The 24,489-nt window shown below is 45.2% G+C and overlaps 1 protein-coding gene across 1 annotated transcript in view; it reads right to left on the reverse strand.

Moving 5' to 3' along the window:
• Positions 1–21,283, reverse strand: part of LOC115125341 (RNA binding protein fox-1 homolog 3-like) — a 143,781-nt gene extending 122,498 nt beyond the window's left edge. The window contains exon 1 of the mRNA XM_065002665.1: positions 21,061–21,283. Coding sequence (XP_064858737.1) covers positions 21,061–21,255 — 195 coding nt within the window. The 5' untranslated portion in view covers positions 21,256–21,283. The remainder of the gene's footprint in view (positions 1–21,060) is intronic.
• Between the last annotated feature and the right edge of the window lie 3,206 nt (positions 21,284–24,489).

The raw sequence follows: 24,489 nt of genomic DNA on the forward strand, positions 1-24,489 counted from the left end.
TTACTGGAAAACGGCCCAATTCTGCCCTACATGCATTAGTTGGTGTATTTCTCTGGACTTGTAGGATTTTCCGACAGAATTCTGCATGTAGGGCTTCAATTGGATGTTTGTCCCACATTTTAAAATCCATTTTATTGAGTGGCCCCCAAACCTCACTTCCATAAAGTGCTATTGGTAGGATTACACTGTCAAATATTTTAATCCAAATTTTAATTGGGATGTTGATTTTGAATAATTTCATTTTTATTGCATACATTGCTCTGCGGGCTTTTTCTTTGAGTGCATTCACTGCCATATTAAAGTTTCCCGATGCAGATATGGTCAGACCAAGGTAGGTGTAATTTTTTGTGTGTTCAATTAAGGTATTGTTCAGGGTGAATTTACATTTGTGTTTCTGACCTCTCTCTCTCGCTCTCTCTCGCTCTCTCTCTCTGTCTCTCTCTCTCTCTCTCTCTCTCTCTCTCGCTCTCTCTCTCTTTGTCTCTATCTCTCTTTGTCTCCATCTCTCTCTCTCTCTCTGTCTCTCTCTCTCTCTGTCTCTCTCTCTCTGTCTCTCTCTCTCTCTGTCTCTCTCTCTCTTTCTCTCTCTCTCTCTCTAGTTCTCTAATTCTCTCCTTCTCTCTTTCTTTCTCTCTCTCGGAGGACCTGAGCCCTAGGGCCATGCCCCAGGACTACCTGACATGATGACTCCTTGCTGTCCCCAGTCCACCTGGCCGTGCTGCTGCTCCAGTTTCAACTGTTCTGCCTTATTATTATTCGACCATGCTTGTCATTTATGAACATTTGAACATCTTGGCCATGTTCTGTTATAATCTCCACCCGGCACAGCCAGAAGAAGACTGGCCACCCCACATAGCCTGGTTCCTCTCTAGGTTTCTTCCTAGGTTTTGGCCACCGTGCTTCTACACCTGCATTGCTTGCTGTTTGGGGTTTTAGGCTGGGTTTCTGTACAGCACTTTGAGATATCAGCTGATGTACGAAGGGCTATATAAATACATTTGATTTGATTTGATTTGATCTCAGTGCAAGAGGCATCACCACAATCCCTGGTTTGAATCCAGGCTGTATCACATCCCGCCCGGGATTGGGAGTCCCATATTGCCAAATCCACTAATTTGAAGGGGTGTCCACATACTTGTGTATATAAAGTGTGTGTGTGTTGTGCTTTCCCCATCTCCTCTATCAGAGCAGTAGAGAACATCATCATCACAACCAGACAACCAACCCAGGCTTCCCCTCTGCTGTCTGTCACCACCGGAACACTGCACAGTCTGTCAACCTGTCTGGTTTGTCTGTCTGTCTGTCTGTCTGTCTGTCTGTCTGTCTGTCTGTCTGTCTGTCTGTCTGTCTGTCTGTCTGTCTGTCTGTCTGTCTGTCTGTCTGTCTGTATGTCTGCCTGCCAGTCTGTCTGTCTGTCGATCTGTCTGGTCTGTCTGTCGATCTGTCTGGTCTGTCTGTCTGCCTGTCTGGTTTGTCTGTAAGTCTGTTCATCCACAGGGAGGAGACCCACCCTCTCACACAGACTAACACACCTACATACAGTGCATTCGAGCCTTATTATAAAATTAATAAAATTATTTATTTTTCTCAACAATCTACACACAATAACCATAATGACAAAGCGAAAACAGGTTTTTCAATTTTTGGCAAATTTGGAACCCAAAATACCTTATTGACAAGTATTCAGACCCTTTGCTGTGAGTCTCGGAATTGAACTCAGTTGCATCCTGTTTCCATTGATCATTCTTGAGATGTTTCTACAACTTGATTGGAGTCCACCTGTGGCAAATTCAAATGATTGGACATGATTTGGAAAGGCACACGCCTGTCTATATAATGTCCCACAGTTGACAGTGCATGTCAGAATAAAAACCAAGCCGTGAGGTTGAAGGAATTGTCCATAGAGTTCCGAGACAGGATTGTGTCGAGGCACAGATCTGGGGTAGGGTACCAAAACATTTCTGCAGCATTGAAGGTCCCCAAGAACACAGTGACCTCCATCATTCTTAAATGGAGGAAGTTTGGAACCACCAAGACTCTTCCTAGAGCTGGCCACCGGCCAAAATGAGCAATTGGGGTAGAAGGGCCTTGGTCAGGGAGGTGATCAAGAACCCGATGGTCACTCTGACAGAGCTCCAGAGTTCCTCTGTGGAGATGGGAGAACATTCCAGAAGGGGAACCATCTCTGCAGCACTCTACCAATCAGGCCTTTATGGTAGAGTGGCTAGACGAAAGCCACTCTCAGTAAAAGCCCGCTTGGAGTTTGCCAAAAGGCACCTAAAGGACACTCAGACCATGAGAAACAAGATTTTCTGGTCTGATGAAACCAAGATTGAAGTCTTTGGCCTGAATGACAAGTGTCACACCTGGAGAAAACCTATCACCAGCCCTACAGTGAAGCATTGGTGGTGGGACCATCATGATGTGGGGATGTTTTTCAGTGGTAGGGACTGAGAGACTAGTCAGGATCGAGGCAAAGATGAACTGAGTAAAGTAGAGAGATATCTGTAAAATTAATCTATATGGGCATTATAACTAGTGGACATATGGAGGTTGAAAACCCTGACCTAGTGAGATAAACATGGAGGAGGTTAATAACCTGACCTAGTGAGATATACATGGAGGAGGTTTAATGTCCTGATCTAGTGAGATATACATGGAGGTTTAATATCCTGACCTAGTGAGTTATACATGGAGGAGGTTTAATATCCTGACCTAGTGAGATATACATGGAGGAGGTTTAATATCCTGACCTAGTGAGATATACATGGAGGTTTAATATCCTGACCTAGTGAGATATACATGGAGGTTTAATAACCTGACCTAGTGAGTTATACATGGAGGAGGTTTAATATCCTGATATACATGGAGGAGGTTTAATAACCTGACCTAGTGAGATATACATGGAGGAGGTTTAATATCCTGACCTAGTGACATAGGTTTAATATCCTGACCTAGTGAGATATACATGGAGGAGGTTTAATATCCTGACCTAGTGAGATATACATGGAGGAGGTTTAATATCCTGACCTAGTGAGATATACATGGAGGAGGTTTAATATCCTGACCATGAGAGGAGGTTTAATATCCTGACCTAGTGAGATATACATGGAGGAGGTTTAATATCCTGACCTAGTGAGATATACATGGAGGAGGTTTAATATCCTGACCTAGTGAGATATACATGGAGGAGGTTTAATATCCTGACCTAGTGAGATATACATGGAGGAGGTTTAATATCCTGACCTAGTGAGATATACATGGAGGAGGTTTAATATCCTGACCTAGTGAGATATACATGGAGGAGGTTTAATATCCTGACCTAGTGAGATATACATGGAGGAGGTTTAATATCCTGACCTAGTGAGATATACATGGAGGAGGCTTAATCAAGCTACTGTAGCCGTCTTGATTACTTCCCGGTCTAGTTCTTGCTGGCATCAAACGTTTAAAAAAATATTAGTAGGAGACATAATGTGACCACCATCTAATTGGCCACCATAGAACTCTACATTTAGTCAATGCCTATTGGATGACAATATGTTCTTCACAAAGACAAAATAATTAATTAACTGACTTTTTTTTTCTGCACAACATAGGTACAGCAGATCCCCTTTTTGTATGTGCTTTTAGAGGCACAAAATAGGTTATTTATTCAAGAACGATCAAGTGTGAAGTATTTAAAAAATTAAGCAATTTGGATGAAAAATGCTACCAAAAAGAATTTACAGAAACTCGTTACAAATGGAGTCACTATGATTCACCAAAGGATATTTTGAAAAGAGGAAGAAAAATATTTTAAGCATATGTTTTATTCTCAGTCTCCTCCATCTCCACTGAATGATGTTAACTATAAGGATTTCTTTCCTCATAAAAAAATATTAATAATGTAAAATAAACTGAAAGACCTGTGTGAAGGCCAACTTACGGAATAGGACATTTTTGAGGCAATTAAATATTTTCAGTGTGGAAAAACACCAGGGCTTGATGGTATACCAGAAGAGGGATATCAGACCTTTTTTGATGTACGCAAAGATCCATTATTAGCATGTTTTAATTACTCCTATAAAAACGGTAGACTTTCAGGTACTCAACAAGAAGGTCTGATTTCATTACTACTAAAACAGGACCCAGGTGGTACTGTAAGTATAAAGATCCAGTCTGTTTTAAAAACTGGAGGCCTCTAACACTTCAATGTAGTGCTGCAAAAATCCCGGTGAAATGCATAGCACATAGAATTAAAAAGGTTTTACCAGATATTGTTCATCCTGATCAAACAGGTTTTTACATGGATGATTTATTGGAGATAATACATGACAATTACTTGAAACAATTTAACATGATGAAACATCAAAGATACCAGGCCTGGTCTTCATAGCAGATTTTGAAACGGCGTTTGATAAAGTACGACTAAAATGTATATATATAATTGCCTGGATTACTTTAATTTAGCTGCCTACTCCAGACGACTTCTTTTTTTAAACAAATTAGCAAAAACATTTTTTTTATTTGGAATGCTAAGCCAGACAAAATTAAATGTGGCTATTTATATAATGAATATAGATTTGGAGGGCAAAAATGATGAAATATTAAAGCTTTAAACCTCTCACTAAAAGCTTCACTCATACATAAGTTATACTTAAACCCCAAAATGCTTCTCCAGTGGAATAAGAAAGTCTCATCCATTGTTCAAACATTTCTTTTTTTGCCTTCATACAGATTACAACTTCTCATTTCCAACTAATTGAAAATGAAATGTTGTTTAAAGTATCACCTTTTCTTAAACAAGCCATACAAATATGGTTACAATTTAAGTTTTTATCCTCCTGAAAAGATAGAACAAATATTACAACAAATGTTACAGTTAATCTCAAATATACTGACTCTTGAAACTAACAAAAGGAGCTATTTGGACATAAATGATGGAAATTATTGAACAAAACAAACATTTATTGTGGAACGGCGATTCCTGGGAGTGAATTCTGATGAAGATCATCAAAAGTAAGTGAATATTTATAATGCTATTTCTGACTTCTGTTGACTCCAACATGACGCATATCTGTTTGGCTTGATTTGTCGTCTGAGCGCCGTTCCCAGATTATTGCATGGTGTGCTTTTTCCATTAAGTTTTTAGAAAATTCCACGTATAACACATGTATCTTTTATCAATGTTTATTATGAGTATTTCTGTAAATTGTGGCTCTCTGCAAAATCACTGGTAGTTTTGGAACTACTGAACATAACGCACCAACAAAACATACATGTATTGTATAACATGAAGTCCTATGAGTGTCATCTGATGAAGATCATCAAAGTTTAGTGAATAAATGTATCTATATTTCTGCATTTTATGACTCCTCTCTTTGGCTGGAAAAATGGCTGTGTTTTTCGGTGACTTGGTGCAGACCTAACATAATTGTTTGGTGTGCTTTCGTAAAGCCCTTTTGAAATCGGACACTGTGGCTGGATTTACAACAAGTGTATCTTTAAAATGGTGTAAAATACATGTATGAGAGGTTAATGATATTATGAATATAAACGGTGGAGTTATGTCACGTACTGCTATCAAAAATGTATTAATTTCAGCATTACCACAAAACTGGAGGATGCAAGTGGACAAGGGAGAAAGTAGGGAACTTGTTTGGCTGCCAAATATTAAAGATACAAATTGTCTGAAAGGAATTGTCATAAATAGAAAAATATACCAGTTTCATTTGAGGACAAAAATGTTGACAGCTGCGCCATACATGGTGCAAAATAAATGGGAAGAGATTTTCGATGGCACATTGTTTATGAACTGGTACAAAAAACAACACTTGATTCAACACTTCCTTCCAGAGTTTTTCAATATGAATTATTATAAAAAATGATTGCAACCAACAGAATACTATATATACAACAATCTCAGCTCTGTAGATTTGGTTGTGAAGAGACAGAATCACTAGATCATTTATTCTTGTCACGCCCTGGCCTTAGTTAACTTTGTTTTCTTTATTATGTTGGTTAGGTCAGGGTGTGACATGAGTGGTTTATGTGTTTTGTCTGGTCTAGGGTTTTTTGTATGTTTATGGGGCTGTTTCCTTTCTAGGTAGTTTGTATATCTATGGTTGCCTAGATTGGTTCTCAATTAGAGGCAGCTGTCTATCGTTGTCTCTGATTGGGAACCATATTTAGGCAGCCATATTCTGTGGGTACGTTGTGGGTGGTTGTCTTCTGTCTTTGTGTCATTGCACCAGATAGGACTGTTTCGGTTTTCACATTTGTTGTTTTGTATTTTGTAGTGTTCTCGTGTAGGGTCTTGATTAAACATGTTGAACTCTAACCACGCTGCATTTTGGTCCTCCTCTCCTTTAACGGAAGAAAACCGTTACAATTCTGGTATTGTCTCTATGTAGCTTGTTTCTGGTCACAGGTTCACGAATGGTTAAAAAAATCAATGCATTCACTTAAAATTAACCTTACAAATAGCAAAGCAATGTGTTGTACAGATATTGGAAATCCATAGTCAGTCAATAAATAATTTAATAATAATATAATTTAATAAAAGTACAAAGAGATCCTTGACGAAAACCTGCTCAAGAGCTCTCAGGACCTCAGACTTGGGCAAATGTTCACCTTCCAACAGGACAATGACCCTAAGCACACAGCCAAGACAATGCAGAAGTGGCTTCGGTACAAGTCTCTGAATGTCCATGAGTGACCCAGCCAGAGCCCGGACTTGAACCCGATCTAACATCTCTGGAGAGACCTAAAAATAGCTGGGCAGCAACGCTCCTCATTCAACCTGACAGAGCTTGAGAGAAGAATCGGAGAAACTCATTCAATGCTTGTAGCGCCATGCCCAAAAATACCCCAAAAGACCCAAGTTGTAATCGCTGCCAAAGGTGCTTCAATAAAGTACTGAGTAAAGGGTCTGAATACTTATGTAAATGTGATATTTCCTTTGCTTTGTCATTATGGGGTATTATGTGTAGATTTATGAGAGGAAAAAGCTATTTAACTCATTTTAGAAGAAGACCCAATGTAGCAAAATGTGGAAAAAGTAGAGGTCTGAATACACTACAACTCCAAACTCTCTCTGTTCCGTAACTCCACATTCTCTCTCCGACTGTAAAACTGAATGGCCAAATATCTGTAAAGTGACTAATGAAACACTGACACAAGTCTCTGTCTCTCTGTCTTCTAGTCTCTCTCCCTTTCTATTTCCATTTCTCTCTCAATTCAACTCTCTTTGTCTCTTTCACTCTGTCTCTGTTAATTCCAATTTAAGGGGCTTTACTGGCATTGGAAACATATGAAATAAATAAAAATAAAAAATCAATTTCAAATGTCATATTATGTCTATATACAGTGTTGTAACGATGTGCAAATAGTTAAAGGGGAAAAGGGGAAAAATGTGGGTTGTATTTACAATGGTGTTTGTTTTTCACTGGTCGCCCTTTTCTTGAGGCAACAGGTCACACATCTAGCTGTTGTGACGGCACACTGTGGTATTTTCTGGATTTTGTTGTTGTTTGTGTACATAGATTCTATAACGTCATATGTTTTTGCCCCAATACCGTCAATTTGTATAGCAGACCCTCATGCCAAATTGAGTCAAATGCTTTTTTGAAATCAACAAAGCTTGAGATTACTTTGCCTTTGTTTTGGTTTGTTTGTTTGTCAATTAGGGTGTGCAGTGTGAATAAGGGGTCTGTCGTATGGTAATTTGGTAAAAAGCCAATTTGTCATTTGCTCAGTACATTGTTTTCACTGAGGAAATGTATGAGTCTGCTGTCAATGCAGAGGATTTTCCCAAGGTTGCTGTTGATGCATATCCCACGGTAGTTATTGGGTCAAATTTGACTGAAGACTGTGTCATTAGCCTGTTAGGGAGCAGTTCTCTCTCTCTCTCTCTAGTAGGAGTGTATGCTGGGAGTGAGTCGGGAAGCAGGAGCGATTGTGTTCCAAAGGCACGTTGTGTTATCTAATCCAAGTCTGTCATTTTAAAAGGCTAATTGATCATTAGAAAACCATTTTGCAATTATGTTAGCACAGCTGAAAACGGTTGTTCTGATTAAAGAACCAATAAAACTCAAATATACCTGACAGTTGAAAAGTTTGGGGTCACTTCGAAATGTCCTTGTTTTTGAAAGAAAAGCAACAGTTTTTTACCATTAAAATACATCAGATTGATCAGAAATACAGTGTAGACATTGTTAATGCTGTAAATGACTATTGTAGCTGGAAATGGCTGATTTTTAATGGAAGATCTACATAGGCGTACAGAGGCCCATTATCAGCAACCATCACATAGTGTGTATATATATTGATTAGTTGAGTTGATTTAAGTTTATATAGTCTCACTATCACTAAGCACGTATAGGGGTGGTGGGATCGTTGAGGTTGGTTCTCTCGAGGGCGTAACCAGCGGGAAGGACTGATTATTATACTTCCGGCGCCGACTGAGATGGCTGCCTCGCTTCGCGTTCCTAGGAAACTATGCAGTTTTTTTTTTTTACGTGTTATTTCTTACATTAGTACCCCAGGTCATCTTAGGTTTCATTACATACAGTCGAGAAGAACTACTGAATATAAGATCAGCGCCAACTCACCATCAGTACGACCAAGAATATGTTTTCCGCGACGCGGATCCGGTGTTCTGCCTTACAAACAGGACAACGGAATGGATCGCATGCAGCGACCCAAGGAAACGACTCCGAAAAAGAGGGAAACGAGGCGGTGTTCTGGTCAGACTCCGAAAAAGGGCACATCGCGCACCACTCCCCAGCATTCTTCTTGCCAATGTCCAGTCTCTTGACAACAAGGTTGACGAAATCCGAGCAAGGGTAGCATTCCAGAGGGACATCAGAGACTGCAACGTTCTCTGCTTCACAGAAACATGGCTTACTGGGAAGACGCTATCCGATGCGGTGCAGCCAACGGGTTTCTCCACGCATCGCGCCGACAGAAACAAACATCTTTCTGGTAAGAAGAGTGGCGGGGCGTATGCCTCATGACTAACGAGACATGGTGTGATGAAGGAAACATACAGGAACTCAAATCCTTCTGTTCACCTGATTTAGAATTCCTCACAATCAAATGTAGACCGCATTATCTTCCAAGAGAATTCTCCTCGATTATAATCACAGCCGTATATATCCCCCAAGCAGACACATCGATGGCTCTGAACGAACTTTATTTAACTCTTTGCAAACTGGAAACCATTTATCCGGAGGCTGCATTCATTGTAGCTGGGGATTTTAACAAAGCTAATCTGAAAACAAGACTCCCTAAATTTTACCAGCATATCGATTGCGCAACCAGGGGTGGTAAAACCTTGGATCATTGTTACTCTAACTTCCGCGACGCATATAAGGCCCTGCCCCGCCCCCTTTCGGAAAAGCTGACCACGACTCCATTTTGCTGATCCCTGCCTACAGGCAGAAACTAAAACAAGAGGCTCCCACGCTGAGGTCTGTCCAACGCTGGTCAGACCAAGCTGACTCCACACTCCAAGACTGCTTCCATCACGTGGACTGGGACATGTTTCGTATTGCGTCAGATGGAAATATTGACGAATACGCTGATTCGGTGTGCGAGTTCATTAGAACGTGCGTCGAAGATGTCGTTCCCATAGCAACGATAAAAACATTCCCAAACCAGAAACCGTGGATTGATGGCAGCATTCGCGTGAAACTGAAAGCGCGAACCACTGCTTTTAATCAGGGCAAGGTGTCTGGTAATATGTCCGAACATAAACAATGCAGCTATTCCCTCTGCAAGGCTATTAAACAAGCTAAGCGTCAGTACAGAGACAAAGTGGAATCTCAATTCAATGGCTCAGACACAAGAGGCATGTGGCAGGGTCTACAGTCAATCACGGACTACAAGAAGAAACCCAGCCCAGTCACGGACCAGGATGTCTTGCTCCCAGGCAGACTAAATAACTTTTTTGCCCGCTTTGAGGACAATACAGTGCCACTGACACGGCCTGCAACGAAAACATGCGGTCTCTCCTTCACTGCAGCCGAGGTGAGTAAGACATTTAAACGTGTTAACCCTCGCAAGGCTGCAGGCCCAGACGGCATCCCCAGCCGCGCCCTCAGAGCATGCGCAGACCAGCTGGCCGGTGTGTTTACGGACATATTCAATCAATCCCTATACCAGTCTGCTGTTCCCACATGCTTCAAGAGGGCCACCATTGTTCCTGTTCCCAAGAAAGCTAAGGTAACTGAGCTAAACGACTACCGCCCTGTAGCACTCACTTCCGTCATCATGAAGTGCTTTGAGAGACTAGTCAAGGACCATATCACCTCCACCCTACCTGACACCCTAGACCCACTCCAATTTGCTTACCGCCCAAATAGGTCCACAGACGATGCAATCTCAACCACACTGCACACTGCCCTAACCCACCTGGACAAGAGGAATACCTATGTGAGAATGCTGTTCATCGACTACAGCTCGGCATTCAATACCATAGTACCCTCCAAGCTCGTCATCAAGCTCGAGACCCTGGGTCTCGACCCCGCCCTGTGCAACTGGGTACTGGACTTCCTGACGGGCCGCCCACAGGTGGTGAGGGTAGGCAACAACATCTCCTCCCCGCTGATCCTCAACACGGGGCCCCACAAGGGTGCGTTCTGAGCCTCTCCTGTACTCCCTGTTCACCCACGACTGCGTGGCCATGCACGCTCCAACTCAATCATCAAGTTTGCGGACGACACAACAGTGGTAGGCTTGATTACCAACAACGACGAGACGGCCTACAGGGAGGAGGTGAGGGCCCTCGGAGTGTGGTGTCAGGAAAATAACCTCACACTCAACGTCAACAAAACTAAGGAGATGATTGTGGACTTCAGGAAACAGCAGAGGGAACACCCCCTATCCACATCGATGGATCAGTAGTGGAGAGGGTAGCAAGTTTTAAGTTCCTCGGCATACACATCACAGACAAACTGAATTGGTCCACTCACACTGACAGCGTCGTGAAGAAGGCGCAGCAGCGCCTCTTCAACCTCAGGAGGCTGAAGAAATTCGGCTTGTCACCAAAAGCACTCACAAACTTCTACAGATGCACAATCGAGAGCATCCTGGCGGGCTGTATCACCGCCTGGTACGGCAACTGCTCCGCCCTCAACCGTAAGGCTCTCCAGAGGGTAGTGAGGTCTGCACAACGCATCACCGGGGGCAAACTACCTGCCCTCCAGGACACCTACACCACCCGATGTTACAGGAAGGCCATAAAGATCATCAAGGACATCAACCACCCGAACCACTGCCTGTTCACCCCGCTATCATCCAGAAGGCGAGGTCAGTACAGGTGCATCAAAGCTGGGACCGAGAGACTGAAAAACAGCTTCTATCTCAAGGCCATCAGACTGTTAAACAGCCACCACTAACATTGAGTGGCTGCTGCCAACACACTGTCATTGACACTGACCCAACTCCAGCCACTTTAATAATGGGAATTGATGGGAAATGATGTAAATATATCACTAGCCACTTTAAACAATGCTACCTTATATAATGTTACTTACCCTACATTATTCATCTCATATGCATATGTATATACTGTACTCTAGATCATCGACTGCATTCTTATGTCACTAGCCACTTTAACTATGCCACTTTGTTTACTTTGTCTACATACTCATCTCATATGTATATACTGTACTCGATACCATCTACTGTATGCTGCTCTGTACCATCACTCATTCATATATCCTTATGTACATATTCCTTATCCCCTTACACTGTGTATAAGACAGTAGTTTTGGAATTGTTAGTTAGATTACTTGTTGGTTATCACTGCATTGTCGGAACTAGAAGCACAAGCATTTCGCTACACTCGCATTAACATCTGCTAACCATGTGTATGTGACAAATAAAATTTGATTTGCTTTGATTTGATTTGATTGTAATGGTCACTCGTGGAGCTGTAGAGTTTGAAAGGGTGAAGATTCCCACTGAGGCAGGGTGTTCTGTGTAAGAATGTAGCTTAGCAGCTGGCGATATCATTGGGTATGATGGCATAAAATCAGCCTCAAGGATGAATAGCGCTGTAGTGATATTCCGAGACTCCTTTGAAAAGGTAAATATGATAGTTGAGAGTTGTGTTGTGTTTTGGGAGACACAGACGTCGGTAATCCTGCTTTATGAATGGAAAATGAAGCGGCTGTTTTCAAAGTGCAGAGGCATAAAATGAAGAATTTAAGGGGTGGTGAAGGTTCTAATTCCAAGAGGAAGAATTTTAGGGGTGGTGATGGTTCTAATTCTAAGAGGAAGGATTTAAGGGGTGATGAAGGTTCTAATTCCAAGAGGAAGAATTTTAGGGGTGGTGATGGTTCTAATTCTAAGAGGAAGGATTTAAGGGGTGATGATGGTTCTAATTCTAAGAGGAAGGATTTAAGGCATGATGAAGGTTCTAATTCCAAGAGGAAGAATTTAAGGCATGATGAAGGTTCTAATTCCAAGAGGAAGGATTTAAGGGGTGATGATGCTTCTAATTCTAAGAGGAAGGATTTAATAAGGGGTGATGAAGGTTTTAATTCCAAGAAGAAGAATTTAATGGGTGATGAAGGTTCTAATTCCAAGAGGAAGGTAGAGCTTGATAAATCAGTTGAGGATAAACAGGTTGTAGAGCTTTCCTCTGGGGATGATCTGCCGTGAGGCAGATAATCCTTCACAACAAAATAGGTACATCAATTTCTGAATTTGACAAAAGGGAAGAAACATATGCAGTATTATAATGTAACAGATTTTTTTCCAGAATATGAATTGTTAATTGAATCAAAGTTTCTGATGTCAAAAACAACGGTGGGAGGGTTGACAAGCCCCGAAATTGCTAGACTAAAGAAAGTGTGGTAAATTCTAAAGGAAATGAAAGAGTTCAGTCGCAGTTTTAACTCTGTATAGAGATGTGTTTTCTGTTTCTTACTCCGTACTTTTTTTCAGCCATGAGCAGTTTTAAGTTTTAAGAGAGCCGTAGTGTATGAGTTAATAAAGGGAAAGGGAAGTGACATCAGTTTAAAGAGAGCCGTAGTGTATGAGTTAATAAAGGGAAAGGGAAGTGACATCAGTTTTAAGAGAGCGGTAGTGTATGAGTTAATAAAGGGAAAGGGAAGTGACATCAGTTTTCTACAAGAAACGGGGGTCATAAAAACTCAAAAAGTAGGGGTGTGGCCATCCTGTTCTCAAAACGTTTTTGCCTTTGTCATATGAGGTTGAAGAGGTAGTTGAGGGGAGGTAATTAAAAATTAGTGTGAGGTCCGAAAACACCACTATGTGTTTAATAAATATATATGCCCCTGTAGTGGCAGTGGAGAGGATATGTTTTTTAGAGACATTATCAAATACCATTGAGAAATGTAATACTGAGGATTATTTATTTCTTGCTGGGAGATTTTAACTGCACAGTCACTGATTTAGATAGAAATCATAAATAACCTCATAAAGCCTCAAAGACATTTTTTTAAACGCCTTATTGTAACACATGAACTATGTGATATTTGGCGGAGTCAAAATGGAGGCACGAGACAGTACACATGGGCCAATGTGAAAGAGAACACCATCTCACCATCTCTTATTGTTTTGAGCATCAATCTCAGGTCTGTAAGTCAAGTGTGATAACCCCGGGGGATTTTCAGATCATAGTTTAATAACGCTGTAAACCCTACAAGTGCATACTGACATTTTAATACAACTTTACTGAGTATCACTTCAGGAAATGTTGTAGTTTGTTCTGGGAGATTTGGAGAGATTTCTGGGAGATGTGGAGAGAGGGAGAGGTTTATGGGAGATGTGGAGAGGTGGAGAGGTTTATGGGAGATGTGGAGAGATTTCTGGGAGAGGTGGAGAGGTGGAGAGGTTGCTGGGAGAGATGGAGAGGTTTATGGGAGAGGTGGAGAGGTTTATGGGAGAGGTGGAGAGGTGGAGAGGTTTATGGGAGATGTGGAGAGGTGGAGAGGTGGAGAGGTGGAGAGGTTTATGGGAGAGGTGGAGAGGTGGAGAGGTTTATGGGAGAGGTGGAGAGGTGGAGGGGTTGCTGGGAGAGATGGAGAGGTTTATGGGAGAGGTGGAGAGGTGGAGAGGTTTATGGGAGATGTGGAGAGGTTTCTGGGAGAGGTGGAGAGGTTTCTGGGAGAGGTGGAGAGATTTCTGGGAGAGGTGGAGAGGTTTCTGGGAGAGGTGGAGAGATTTCTGGGAGAGGTGGAGAGATTTCTGGTAGAGGTGGAGAGGTTTATGGGAGATGTGGAGAGGTTTCTGGGAGAGGTGGAGATGTTTCTGAGAGAGGTCAAGAGATTTCTGGGTGAGGTGGAGAGGTTTCTGGGAGAGGTGGAGAGATTTCTGGGAGAGGTGGAGAGGTTTATGGGAGAGGTGGAGAGATTTCTGGTAGAGGTGGAGAGGTTTATGGGAGATGTGGAGAGGTTTTTGTGAGAGGTGGAGGGGTTACTGGGAGATGTGGAGAGATTCTGGGAGAGGTGGAGAAGTGGAGAGGTTTCTGGGAGAGGTGGAAAGGTTTCTGGGAGAGGTGGAGAGGTTTATGGGAGAGGTGGAGAGGTTTCTGCGAGAGTGGGAGAGGTTTATGGGAGTGGTGCATAGGTGGAGAGGTTTATGGGAGAGGTGGAACGGTTTATGGGAGAGGTGGAGAGGTTTATGGGAGAGGTGGAGAGGTTTCTGGTAGAGGTGGAGAGGTTTATGGGAGATGTGATGTTTCTGAGAGAGGTCAAGATATTTCTGGGAGAGGTGGAGAGGTTTATGGGAGAGGTGGAGATGTTTCTGGTAGAGGTGGAGAGGTTTATAGGAGATGTGGAGAGGTTTCTGGGAGGGGTGGAGAAGATTCTGGGAGAGGTGGAGAGGTTTATGGGAGGTGTGGAGAGGTGGAGAGGTTTCTGGGAGAGGTGGAGAGATTGGGTGGGCAGGAAAGGCCTCCCGGGTGGCTCTGTGGGTGGACAGGAAAGGCCTCCCGGGTGGCTCTGTGGGTGGGCAGGACAGGCCTCCCGGGTGGCGCTGTGGGTGGGCAGGACAGGTCTCCCGGGTGGCGCAGTGGGTGGGCAGGACAGGCCTCCCGGTTGGCGCAGTGGGTGGGCAGGGGTGGGCCTCCCGGGTTAAGGGCGCTGTGACACCAGAGACTCTGGGTTCGTGCCCAGGCTCTGTCGCAACTGGGAGGTCCGTGGAACGACGCACAAGTGGCCCAGTGTCGTCCGGGTTAGGGAGGGCTTGGCCGGTAGGGATATCCTTGACTCATCGCGCACCAGCGACTCCTGTGGCGGGCCGGGCGCAGTGCACGCTAACCAAGGTTGCCAGGTGCACAGTGTTTCCTCCGACACATTGGTACGGCTGGCTTCCGTGTTGGATGCTCGCTGTGTTAAGAAGCAGTGCGGCTTGGTTGGGTTGTGTATCGGAGGACGCATGACTTTCAACCTTCGTCTCTGCCGAGCCCGTACGGGAGTTGTAGCGATGAGACAACATAGTAGCTACTAAACAATTGTAATATTATAATATTATAATTATAATAATAATGATATCACAGATGTCTTAAAAAAAAATAATAATAATAAAAATTTAGGCAGGGGTGTTCGTTGTCCGGAATGTTGTATGCCATTGCAATAGAGCCACTACTAATTATCATTAGAAGTCGCATTGAGGGGGTGTACCTTTCAGAGGATATTCCTCCTATTCATTTCTCAGCCTTTGCTGATGTAGTTATTTTGGTGAAAAATGAAGCGGAGGTGGATAGTTTGAGTCTCATGGTTGATCGGATTAACAATGTGGTTGCCTCTGCACTGTGTTTTGTGTTTGTCAAAAGAGGAGGGGGGACAAGGTCTTGTACATTTTGCTAGTAGGGCTGCTGCTTTCCGTTTTCAGTTTATTCAAAGGTTGCTTTATGGACCGAAAAATTAGGTGTGGAGAGGGGTGGCAGGTCAGGTAATACAGCAGGTAGGGGGATTCGATTTAAAGAAGGCTTTATTTTTGGTTGATAGTAGCCAGATTTCTAGGGGTGGAGTACCTCCGTTTGACAGAGGCCTTCTTAGGGTTTGGAGTATAATGAAGGTGTCCAGACACACTAAGGGTGAGTCAGTGCATTGGCTGCTGGAGGAACCTCTGGTGTTTGGGGCAAGACTGGATTGTACAACTGAAGCTGTTCCACATTTCTCCAAAATACTGATGAGGGGCAAAGTCAGCACCCTGAAGGAAGTCAATGGACATGGCTGGGCCCACATTAATGGATGGAGGACGGGTGGCTGAACATTTGGGGGTGAGGTCTGAAAGAATGGTCGGACAACTGCTGGGAAATTGTAGGATGGCTCTGTCAACAGAAGAGGTTTATGCTCAAGAGTTACAAGAAAAGGCACCAGATGAAGACGCCTAACTTCCCAGACTAAGGATTCAACCCGATATCCCAGAGTCAGACAGACTAAGGATTAAACCCAATATCCCAGAGTCAGACAGACTAAGGATTAAACCCGATATCCCAGAGTCAGACAGACTAAGGATTAAACCCGATATCCCAGAGTCAGACAGACTAAGGATTCAACCCGATATCCCAGAGTCAGACAGACTAAGGATTAAACCCAACATCCCAGAGTCAGACAGACTAAGGATTAAACCCGATATCCCAGAGTCAGACAGACTAAGGATTCAACCCGATATCCCAGAGTCAGACAGACTAAGGATTAAACCCAATATCCCAGAGTCAGACAGACTAAGGATTAAACCCAATATCCCAGAGTCAGTCAGACAGACTAAGGATTAAACCCGATATCCCAGAGTCAGACAGACTAAGGATTAAACCCGATATCCCAGAGTCAGACAGACTAAGGATTAAACCCGATATCCCAGAGTCAGACAGACTAAGGTTTATACCCAATATCCCAGAGTCAGTCAGACAGACTAAGGATTAAACCCGATATCCCAGAGTCAGACAGACTAAGGATTAAACCCGATATCCCAGAGTCAGACAGACTAAGGATTCAACCCGATATCCCAGAGTCAGACAGACTAAGGATTAAACCCAATATCCCAGAGTCAGACAGACTAAGGATTAAACCCAATATCCCAGAGTCAGACAGACTAAGGATTAAACCCAATATCCCAGAGTCAGTCAGACAGACTAAAGATTAAATCCGATATCCCAGAGTCAGACAGACTAAGGATTAAACCCGATATCCCAGAGTCAGACAGACTAAGGATTAAACCCGATATCCCAGAGTCAGACAGACTAAGGATTCAACCCGATATCCCAGAGTCAGACAGACTAAGGATTAAACCCAATATCCCAGAGTCAGACAGACTAAGGATTAAACCCAATATCCCAGAGTCAGTCAGACAGACTAAGGATTAAACCCGATATCCCAGAGTCAGACAGACTAAGGATTAAACCCGATATCCCAGAGTCAGACAGACTAAGGATTAAACCCGATATCCCAGAGTCAGACAGAAGGCGTCATTAGTGGATTTCAGAGGGTTGGAAGAGGTGTGTTTGGATGAGGTGAATGGGAAGGAGTTATATAGGGGGTGTGTCAAGGTTTTAAATAAAGATAAATTGAAAAATAGAAAAGACACTCCTTGAAGGGTAAAACTGGGCCTTGATGACAAGGTAAAGCCAGCATGGAGAGCACTGTACAAGCCACCGTTACTAAAGGGGACTGGTGACATGTAATGGAGGGTGTTGATGACAAGGTAAAGCCAGCATGGAGAGCCCTGTACAAGCCACCGTTACTAAAGGATACTAGTGATATGCAATGGAGGGTTTTACATGGCATCATTGAAGTTAATGCTGTTGTATCTGTTATTATTTCAGATGTCGGAGATGGATGTCCTTTATGTCGTATCAGATAAACAATGTTCCACTGTTAATGGAGTGTGACAGGATAACACCTCTGTTTGAAATATTACAGTCTGTGTGTACAGCTGTAGGGGGAGATTTTCAATAACACTGTTTTTATATGCTGGTTTCAATACAGTAAGCAAAGGAAAAGAAAATGTCAACTTTACATTTTATTTTGGGACAAGCTAAGATGTCAAGTTTTTCTGAGTTGGATTAAACCCAATATCCCAGAGTCAGACAGACTAAGGATTAAACCCAATATCCCAGAGTCAGACAGACTAAGGATTAAACCCAATATCCCAGAGTCAGTCAGACAGACTAAAGATTAAATCCGATATCCCAGAGTCAGACAGACTAAGGATTAAACCCGATATCCCAGAGTCAGACAGACTAAGGATTAAACCCGATATCCCAGAGTCAGACAGACTAAGGATTCAACCCGATATCCCAGAGTCAGACAGACTAAGGATTAAACCCAATATCCCAGAGTCAGACAGACTAAGGATTAAACCCAATATCCCAGAGTCAGTCAGACAGACTAAGGATTAAACCCGATATCCCAGAGTCAGACAGACTAAGGATTAAACCCGATATCCCAGAGTCAGACAGAAGGCGTCATTAGTGGATTTCAGAGGGTTGGAAGAGGTGGGTTTGGATGAGGTGAATGGGAAGGAGTTATATAGGGGGTGTGTCAAGGTTTTAAATAAAGATAAATTGAAAAATAGAAAAGACACTCCTTGAAGGGTAAAACTGGGCCTTGATGACAAGGTAAAGCCAGCATGGAGAGCACTGTACAAGCCACTGTTACTAAAGGGGACTGGTGACATGTAATGGAGGGTGTTGATGACAAGGTAAAGCCAGCATGGAGAGCACTGTACAAGCCACCGTTACTAAAGGGGACTGGTGACATGTAATGGAGGGTGTTGATGACAAGGTAAAGCCAGCATGGAGAGCACTGTACAAGCCACCGTTACTAAAGGATACTAGTGATATGCAATGGAGGGTTTTACATGGCATCATTGAAGTTAATGCTGTTGTATCTGTTATTATTTCAGATGTCGGAGATGGATGTCCTTTATGTCGTATCAGATAAACAATGTTCCACTGTTAATGGAGTGTGACAGGATAACACCTCTGTTTGAAATATTACAGTCTGTGTGTACAGCTGTAGGGGGAGATTTTCAATAACACTGTTTTTATATGCTGGTTTCAATACAGTAAGCAAAGGAAAAGAAAATGTCAACTTTACATTTTATTTTGGGACAAGCTAAGATGTCAAGTTTTTCTGAGTTGCAAAAATAAGATAGACAAGGGATATGGATGTAAGATGTGTTTTTAAAGGATTAGTTTAGAGCGAGAATAAAAGTGGATTTATGAAGGAGCAATGTGTTTTGTGGAGGAGGGGAAACTATTTTTTGTTGATTAAATAAATTGCATGTAATTATTATTATTTTTTCATTTATTTTAATTTTATGTTTATTTAAGAATGACACATTTGTTGTGTAATTTCTGAAAAGGCAGTGCGCCAACATTTGTGTTAAAACTGATATAAAATTAAGGTTTTATAAAATGTCAAGCTCTCTCTCTCTCTCTCTCTCTCTCTCTCTCTCTCAATTCAATTTCAACAAGAGTTTCTCATTCTATCTCTCTCTCTCTTTTTCTCTCACTCTCTTTCTCTCAACTCAATTTCAATAAAGGATTCTCCCTCCCTCCCTCCCTCCCTCCCTCCCTCCCTCCCTCCCTCCCTCCCTCCCTCCCTCCCTCGGCTCACACTCTACTCTATTCCACTCCTGTTCAAACTCTCTAAAGTGACTGTCAATTTAAAGCTGACTAATGCTCACTGCTGAACTCTACAGCTTCTATACTGTCTACTGTGGACTCTTCCAAAGTCCTCAAACAGTCTGAAGACTCCTAAACTCAAACAGTAAGGGAGAAAGGAACTGAATATATAACGTGTGTGTGTGTGTGTGTGTGTGTGTGTGTGTGTGTGTGTGTGTGAGAGAGAGAGAGAGAGGGGGAGAAAGGAACTGAATATATAACATGTGTGTGTGTTTGTGAGAGAGAGGGGGGGAAAGGAACTGAATATATAACATGTGTGTGTGTTTGTGAGAGAGAGAGAGAGAGAGAGAGAGGGGGGGAAAGGAACTGAATATATAACATGTGTGTGTGTTTGTGAGAGAGAGAGAGAGAGAGAGAGAGAGAGAGAGAGAGAGAGAGAGAGAGAGAGAGTGAGAGAGAGACAGAGAGAGAGAGAGAGAGAGAGACTACCTCATTTGTGACTTATAGCCTGTCATAAGGCTGTGATGATAGATATGATTCTACTGAGTTAATAGTGTGTGTGTGTGTACTAAGATTCCAGTCCAACCATATATAGTACAGTAAATATAGTCCAACCACATACAGTACAGTAAATATAGTTCAACTACATAACAGCTTGCTTTATAACTAGCTACATGACTCTCAGGCAGAACTATATCGTTCTCTATCTTACTCCTCTTTGCCCCTCACCTCACTCTTCTTCCTGTCAGCTCTTCTTCCACTCCCTCTCTCCATCCCCCTCTCATCTGATTTTAAGTGGAGTTTCAGATTTGGGGCAGAGCGAATCTTTCATGTCTGTCTGTATGAACTGGTCTGGGAGAGAGAGAGGCTTCAGAAGACTGACTGGCCTTGGTCCTGATTCGCTCTCCCCCCCTCTCTCTCTCCCCCCTTCTCTCTGTCTCTCTCCCCCTTCTCTCTCTCCGTCTCTCTCTCTCTCTCTCCCCCTCTCTCTCTCTGTCTCTCTCCCCCCTCTCTCTCTCTCTCTTGCCCCCTCTCTCTCTCTCCCCCTTCTCTCTGTCTCTCTCTCTCTCTCTCTCTCTCTCTCACACACTGTCTATGTTGATCTCCCTCTTCTATCGGCCTCTCTCTCATGATTCCATCACTCCCTCTCCCCTCTCTCTATTACACCAGGTCTGTCTAGACAGTGGTGTGGAAAACAAGAACTAAATTACATTTAACGGCAAATTGAAAAGATGGCAGAGGAGGAGTGAGCCTTATCAGGGAAGGAGGCTCATCCCCCTCTTTCTCAGACCTACGATATTACCTTTTTACGGTGAAGGTGGTGGTTGTGTGTGTGTGTACGCCCTGTGTGTGTGTGTGTACGCCCTGTGTGTGTGTGTGCTTGTGTTTCTGTGCGTGTGTGTACGCCCTGTGTGTGTGTGTGCTTGTGTTTCTGTGCGTGTGTGATTTTATCACTCTTCACTCACCGATAGTGTGGCTGTGTTGTTCTCGATGCCGGGCTGTTCGCTGTGTGTCTGTGTGGGAGTGTACAGCGTTAGAGCGTGCTCTGCCACTGTGCTCTGACCCGTGTAGTCTGCTGGCGGGTGGGGGTGGGGAGGGGCGTACTCCGTTGGAATGCCGTTCTGGGGGGGGTACTGGGCTGGGGGGTAGGGCTGGGCCATCGCTTCCGGGGGGGCTGGCCCCTCTTGGTTACCCTGAAGAGAGAGAGAGACCTAAACATCAGCACCACAGGTAACTTCCACAAAGCTGTGAACGATCTGAGAGACAAAGCAAGAAGGGTCGGCTGTGCCATCAAAAGGAACATAAAATTCAACATACCAATTAGGATCTAGCTAAAAACACTTGAATCAGTTATAGAACCCATTGCCCTTTATGGTTGTGAGGTCTGGGGTCCGCTCACCAACCAAGACTTCACAAAATGGGACAAACACCAAATTGAGACTCTGCATGCAGAATTCTTCAAAACATATGTACAACGTAGAACACCAAATAATGCATGCAGAGCAGAAATAGGCCGATACCCACTAACTATCAAAATCCAGAAAAAGAGCCATTAAATTCTACAACCACCTAAAAGGAAGCAATTCTCAAACCTTCCATAACAAAGCCATCACCTACAGATAGATGAACCTGGAGAAGAGTCCCCTAAGCAAGCTGGTCCTGGGGCTCTGTTCACAAACACAAACACACCCCACAGAGCCCCAGGACAGCAACACAATTACACCCAAGCAAATCATGAGAAAAGAAAAAGCGAATTACTTGACACATTGGAAAGAATTAACAAGAAAACAGAGCAAACTAGAATGCTTGTCACGGTTTTCTTGCGGTGAAGGAGAGTCGGACCAAAATGCGGCGTGGTTATTTAGATACATCTTTAATGAAGATGAAACACGATCAATACAAAAACAATAAACGTAAAATGAAAACCGAAACAGCCTATACTGGTGCAAACTAACACAGTAACACAGAGGCAGGAACAATCACCCACAAACACACAGTGAAACCCAGGCTACCTAAATATGGTTCCCAATCAGAGACAATGACGAACACCTGCCTCTGATTGAGAACCATATCAGGCCAGACATAGAAATAGATAAACAAGACATCCAACATAGAATGCCCACTCAGATCACACCCTGACCAACCAAAACATAGAAACATACAAAGCAAACTATGGTCAGGGTGTGACAGTACCCCCCACCCCCAAGGTGCGGACTCCGGCCGCAAAACCTGAACCTATTGGGGAGGGTCTGGGTGGGCATCTGTCCGCGGTGGCGGCTCTGGTGCTGGACGTGGCCCCCACTTCACCATAGTCTTAGTCCCCCACCTTGTCCGCTTCCGTGGCCTCCTAGCCACGGCGACCCTACTTAATGACCCCACTGGACTGAGGGGCAGCTCGGGACAGAGGGGCGGCAGCTCGGGACAGAGGGGCGGAAGCTCGGGACAGAGGGGCGGAAGCTCGGGACAGAGGGGCGGAAGCTCGGGACAGAGGGGCGGAAGCTCGGGACAGAGGGCGGAAGCTCTGGCGCCTCTGGGCTGAGGGGCTCTGGCGCCTCTGGGCTGAGGGGCGGCACTGGCGGCCCCTGGCTGACTGGCGGCACTGGCGGCCCCTGGCTGACTGGCGGCACTGGCGACCCCTTGCAGACTGGCGGCACAGGCGGCCCCTTGCAGACTGGCGGCACAGGCGGCCCCTTGCAGACTGGCGGCACAGGCGGCGCTGGGCAGACTGGCGGCAGTGGCGGCGCTGGGCATAGGGGAAGCTCAGGCGGCGGGAAGCTCAGGCGGCGCTGGGCAGACGGGAAGCTCAGGCGGCGCTGGGCAGACGGGTGGCTCAGGCGGCGCTGGGCAGACGGGAGGCTCAGACGGTGCTGGGTAGACGGGAGGCTCAGATGGCGCTGGGCCGACGGGTGGCTCAGGCGGCGCTGGGCAGACGGGAGGCTCAGATGGCGCTGGGCACAGGCGGCCCCTTGCAGACTGGCGGCACAGGCGGCCCCTTGCAGACTGGCGGCACAGGCGGCGCTGGGCAGACTGGCGGCAGTGGCGGCGCTGGGCATAGGGGAAGCTCAGGCGGCGCTGGGCAGACGGGAAGCTCAGGCGGCGCTGGGCAGACGGGAAGCTCAGGCGGCGCTGGGCAGACGGGTGGCTCAGGCGGCGCTGGGCAGACGGGAGGCTCAGATGGCGCTGGGCCGACGGGTGGCTCAGGCGGCGCTGGGCAGACGGGAGGCTCAGATGGCGCTGGGCAGACGGGAGGCTCAGATGGCGCTGGGCAGACGGGAAGATCCGGCAACGCTGGGCAGACGGGAAGCTCCGGCAACGCTGGGCAGACCTTGAAGCTCCGGCAACGCTGGAGAGGAAGGCTCTGACAGCGCTGGACTGAGTAGCTCTGGCGCCTCTGGAACTGAGGGGCGGGAGCTCTGGTAGCGCCGAACAGGCGGGAGACTCCGGCTGCGCTGGAGAGGAGGAAGGCTCTGTAAGGATGAGCCGGAGAGACAGCCTGGTGCGGGGGGCTGCCACCGGAGTGCTGGTGCGTGGAGGTGGTGACGGATAGACCGGACCGTGCAGGCGCACTGGAGCTCTTGAGCACCGAGCCTGCCCAACCTTACCCGGTTGAATGGTCCCGGTCGCCCTGCCAGTGCGGCGAGGTGGAATAGCCCGCACTGGGCTATGCAGGCAAACCGGGGACACCGTGCGCAAGGCTGGTGCCATGTAAGCCGGCCCAAGGAGACGCACTGGAGACCAGATGCGTAGAGCCGGCTTCATGGCACTTGGCTCGATGCCCACTCTAGCCCGGCCGATACGCGGAGCTGGAATGTACCGCACCGGGCTATGCACCCGCACTGGGGACACCGTGCGCTTCACAGCATAACACAGTGCCTGCCCGGTCTCTCCAGCCCCCCGGTAAGAACAGGAAGTTGGCGCAGGTCTCCTACCTGGCTTCACCACACTTCCTGTGAGCCTCCCCCCAATACATTTTTGGGGCTGACTCTCGGGCTTCCATCCATGCCGCCGTGCTGCCTCCTCATACCAGCGCCTCTCCGCTTTCGTCGCCTCCAGTTCTTCTTTGGGGCGGCGATATTCTCCAGGCTGAGCCCAGGGTCCTTCTCCGTCCAATTCGTCCTCCCATGTCCATTCCTCTTGCTGCTCCTGCTGCCGTTTCTCCTGCTGCACCTTGGGGCGGCGACACTCCCCTGGCTTTGCCCAGGGTCCTCTCCCGTTGAGGATTTCTTCCAGAAATCCTTATTACGCTGCTCCTGCTGCTGCCCGTTACCACGCCGCTTGGTCCTGTGGTGGGGGGTGATTCTGTCACGGTTTTCTTGCGGTGAAGGAGAGTCGGACCAAAATGCGGCGTGGTTATTTAGATACATCTTTAATGAAGATGAAACACGATCAATACA

This window comes from Oncorhynchus nerka, linkage group LG16 (assembly GCF_034236695.1).
Source record: "Oncorhynchus nerka isolate Pitt River linkage group LG16, Oner_Uvic_2.0, whole genome shotgun sequence".
Taxonomy (NCBI): Eukaryota; Metazoa; Chordata; class Actinopteri; order Salmoniformes; family Salmonidae; genus Oncorhynchus; species Oncorhynchus nerka.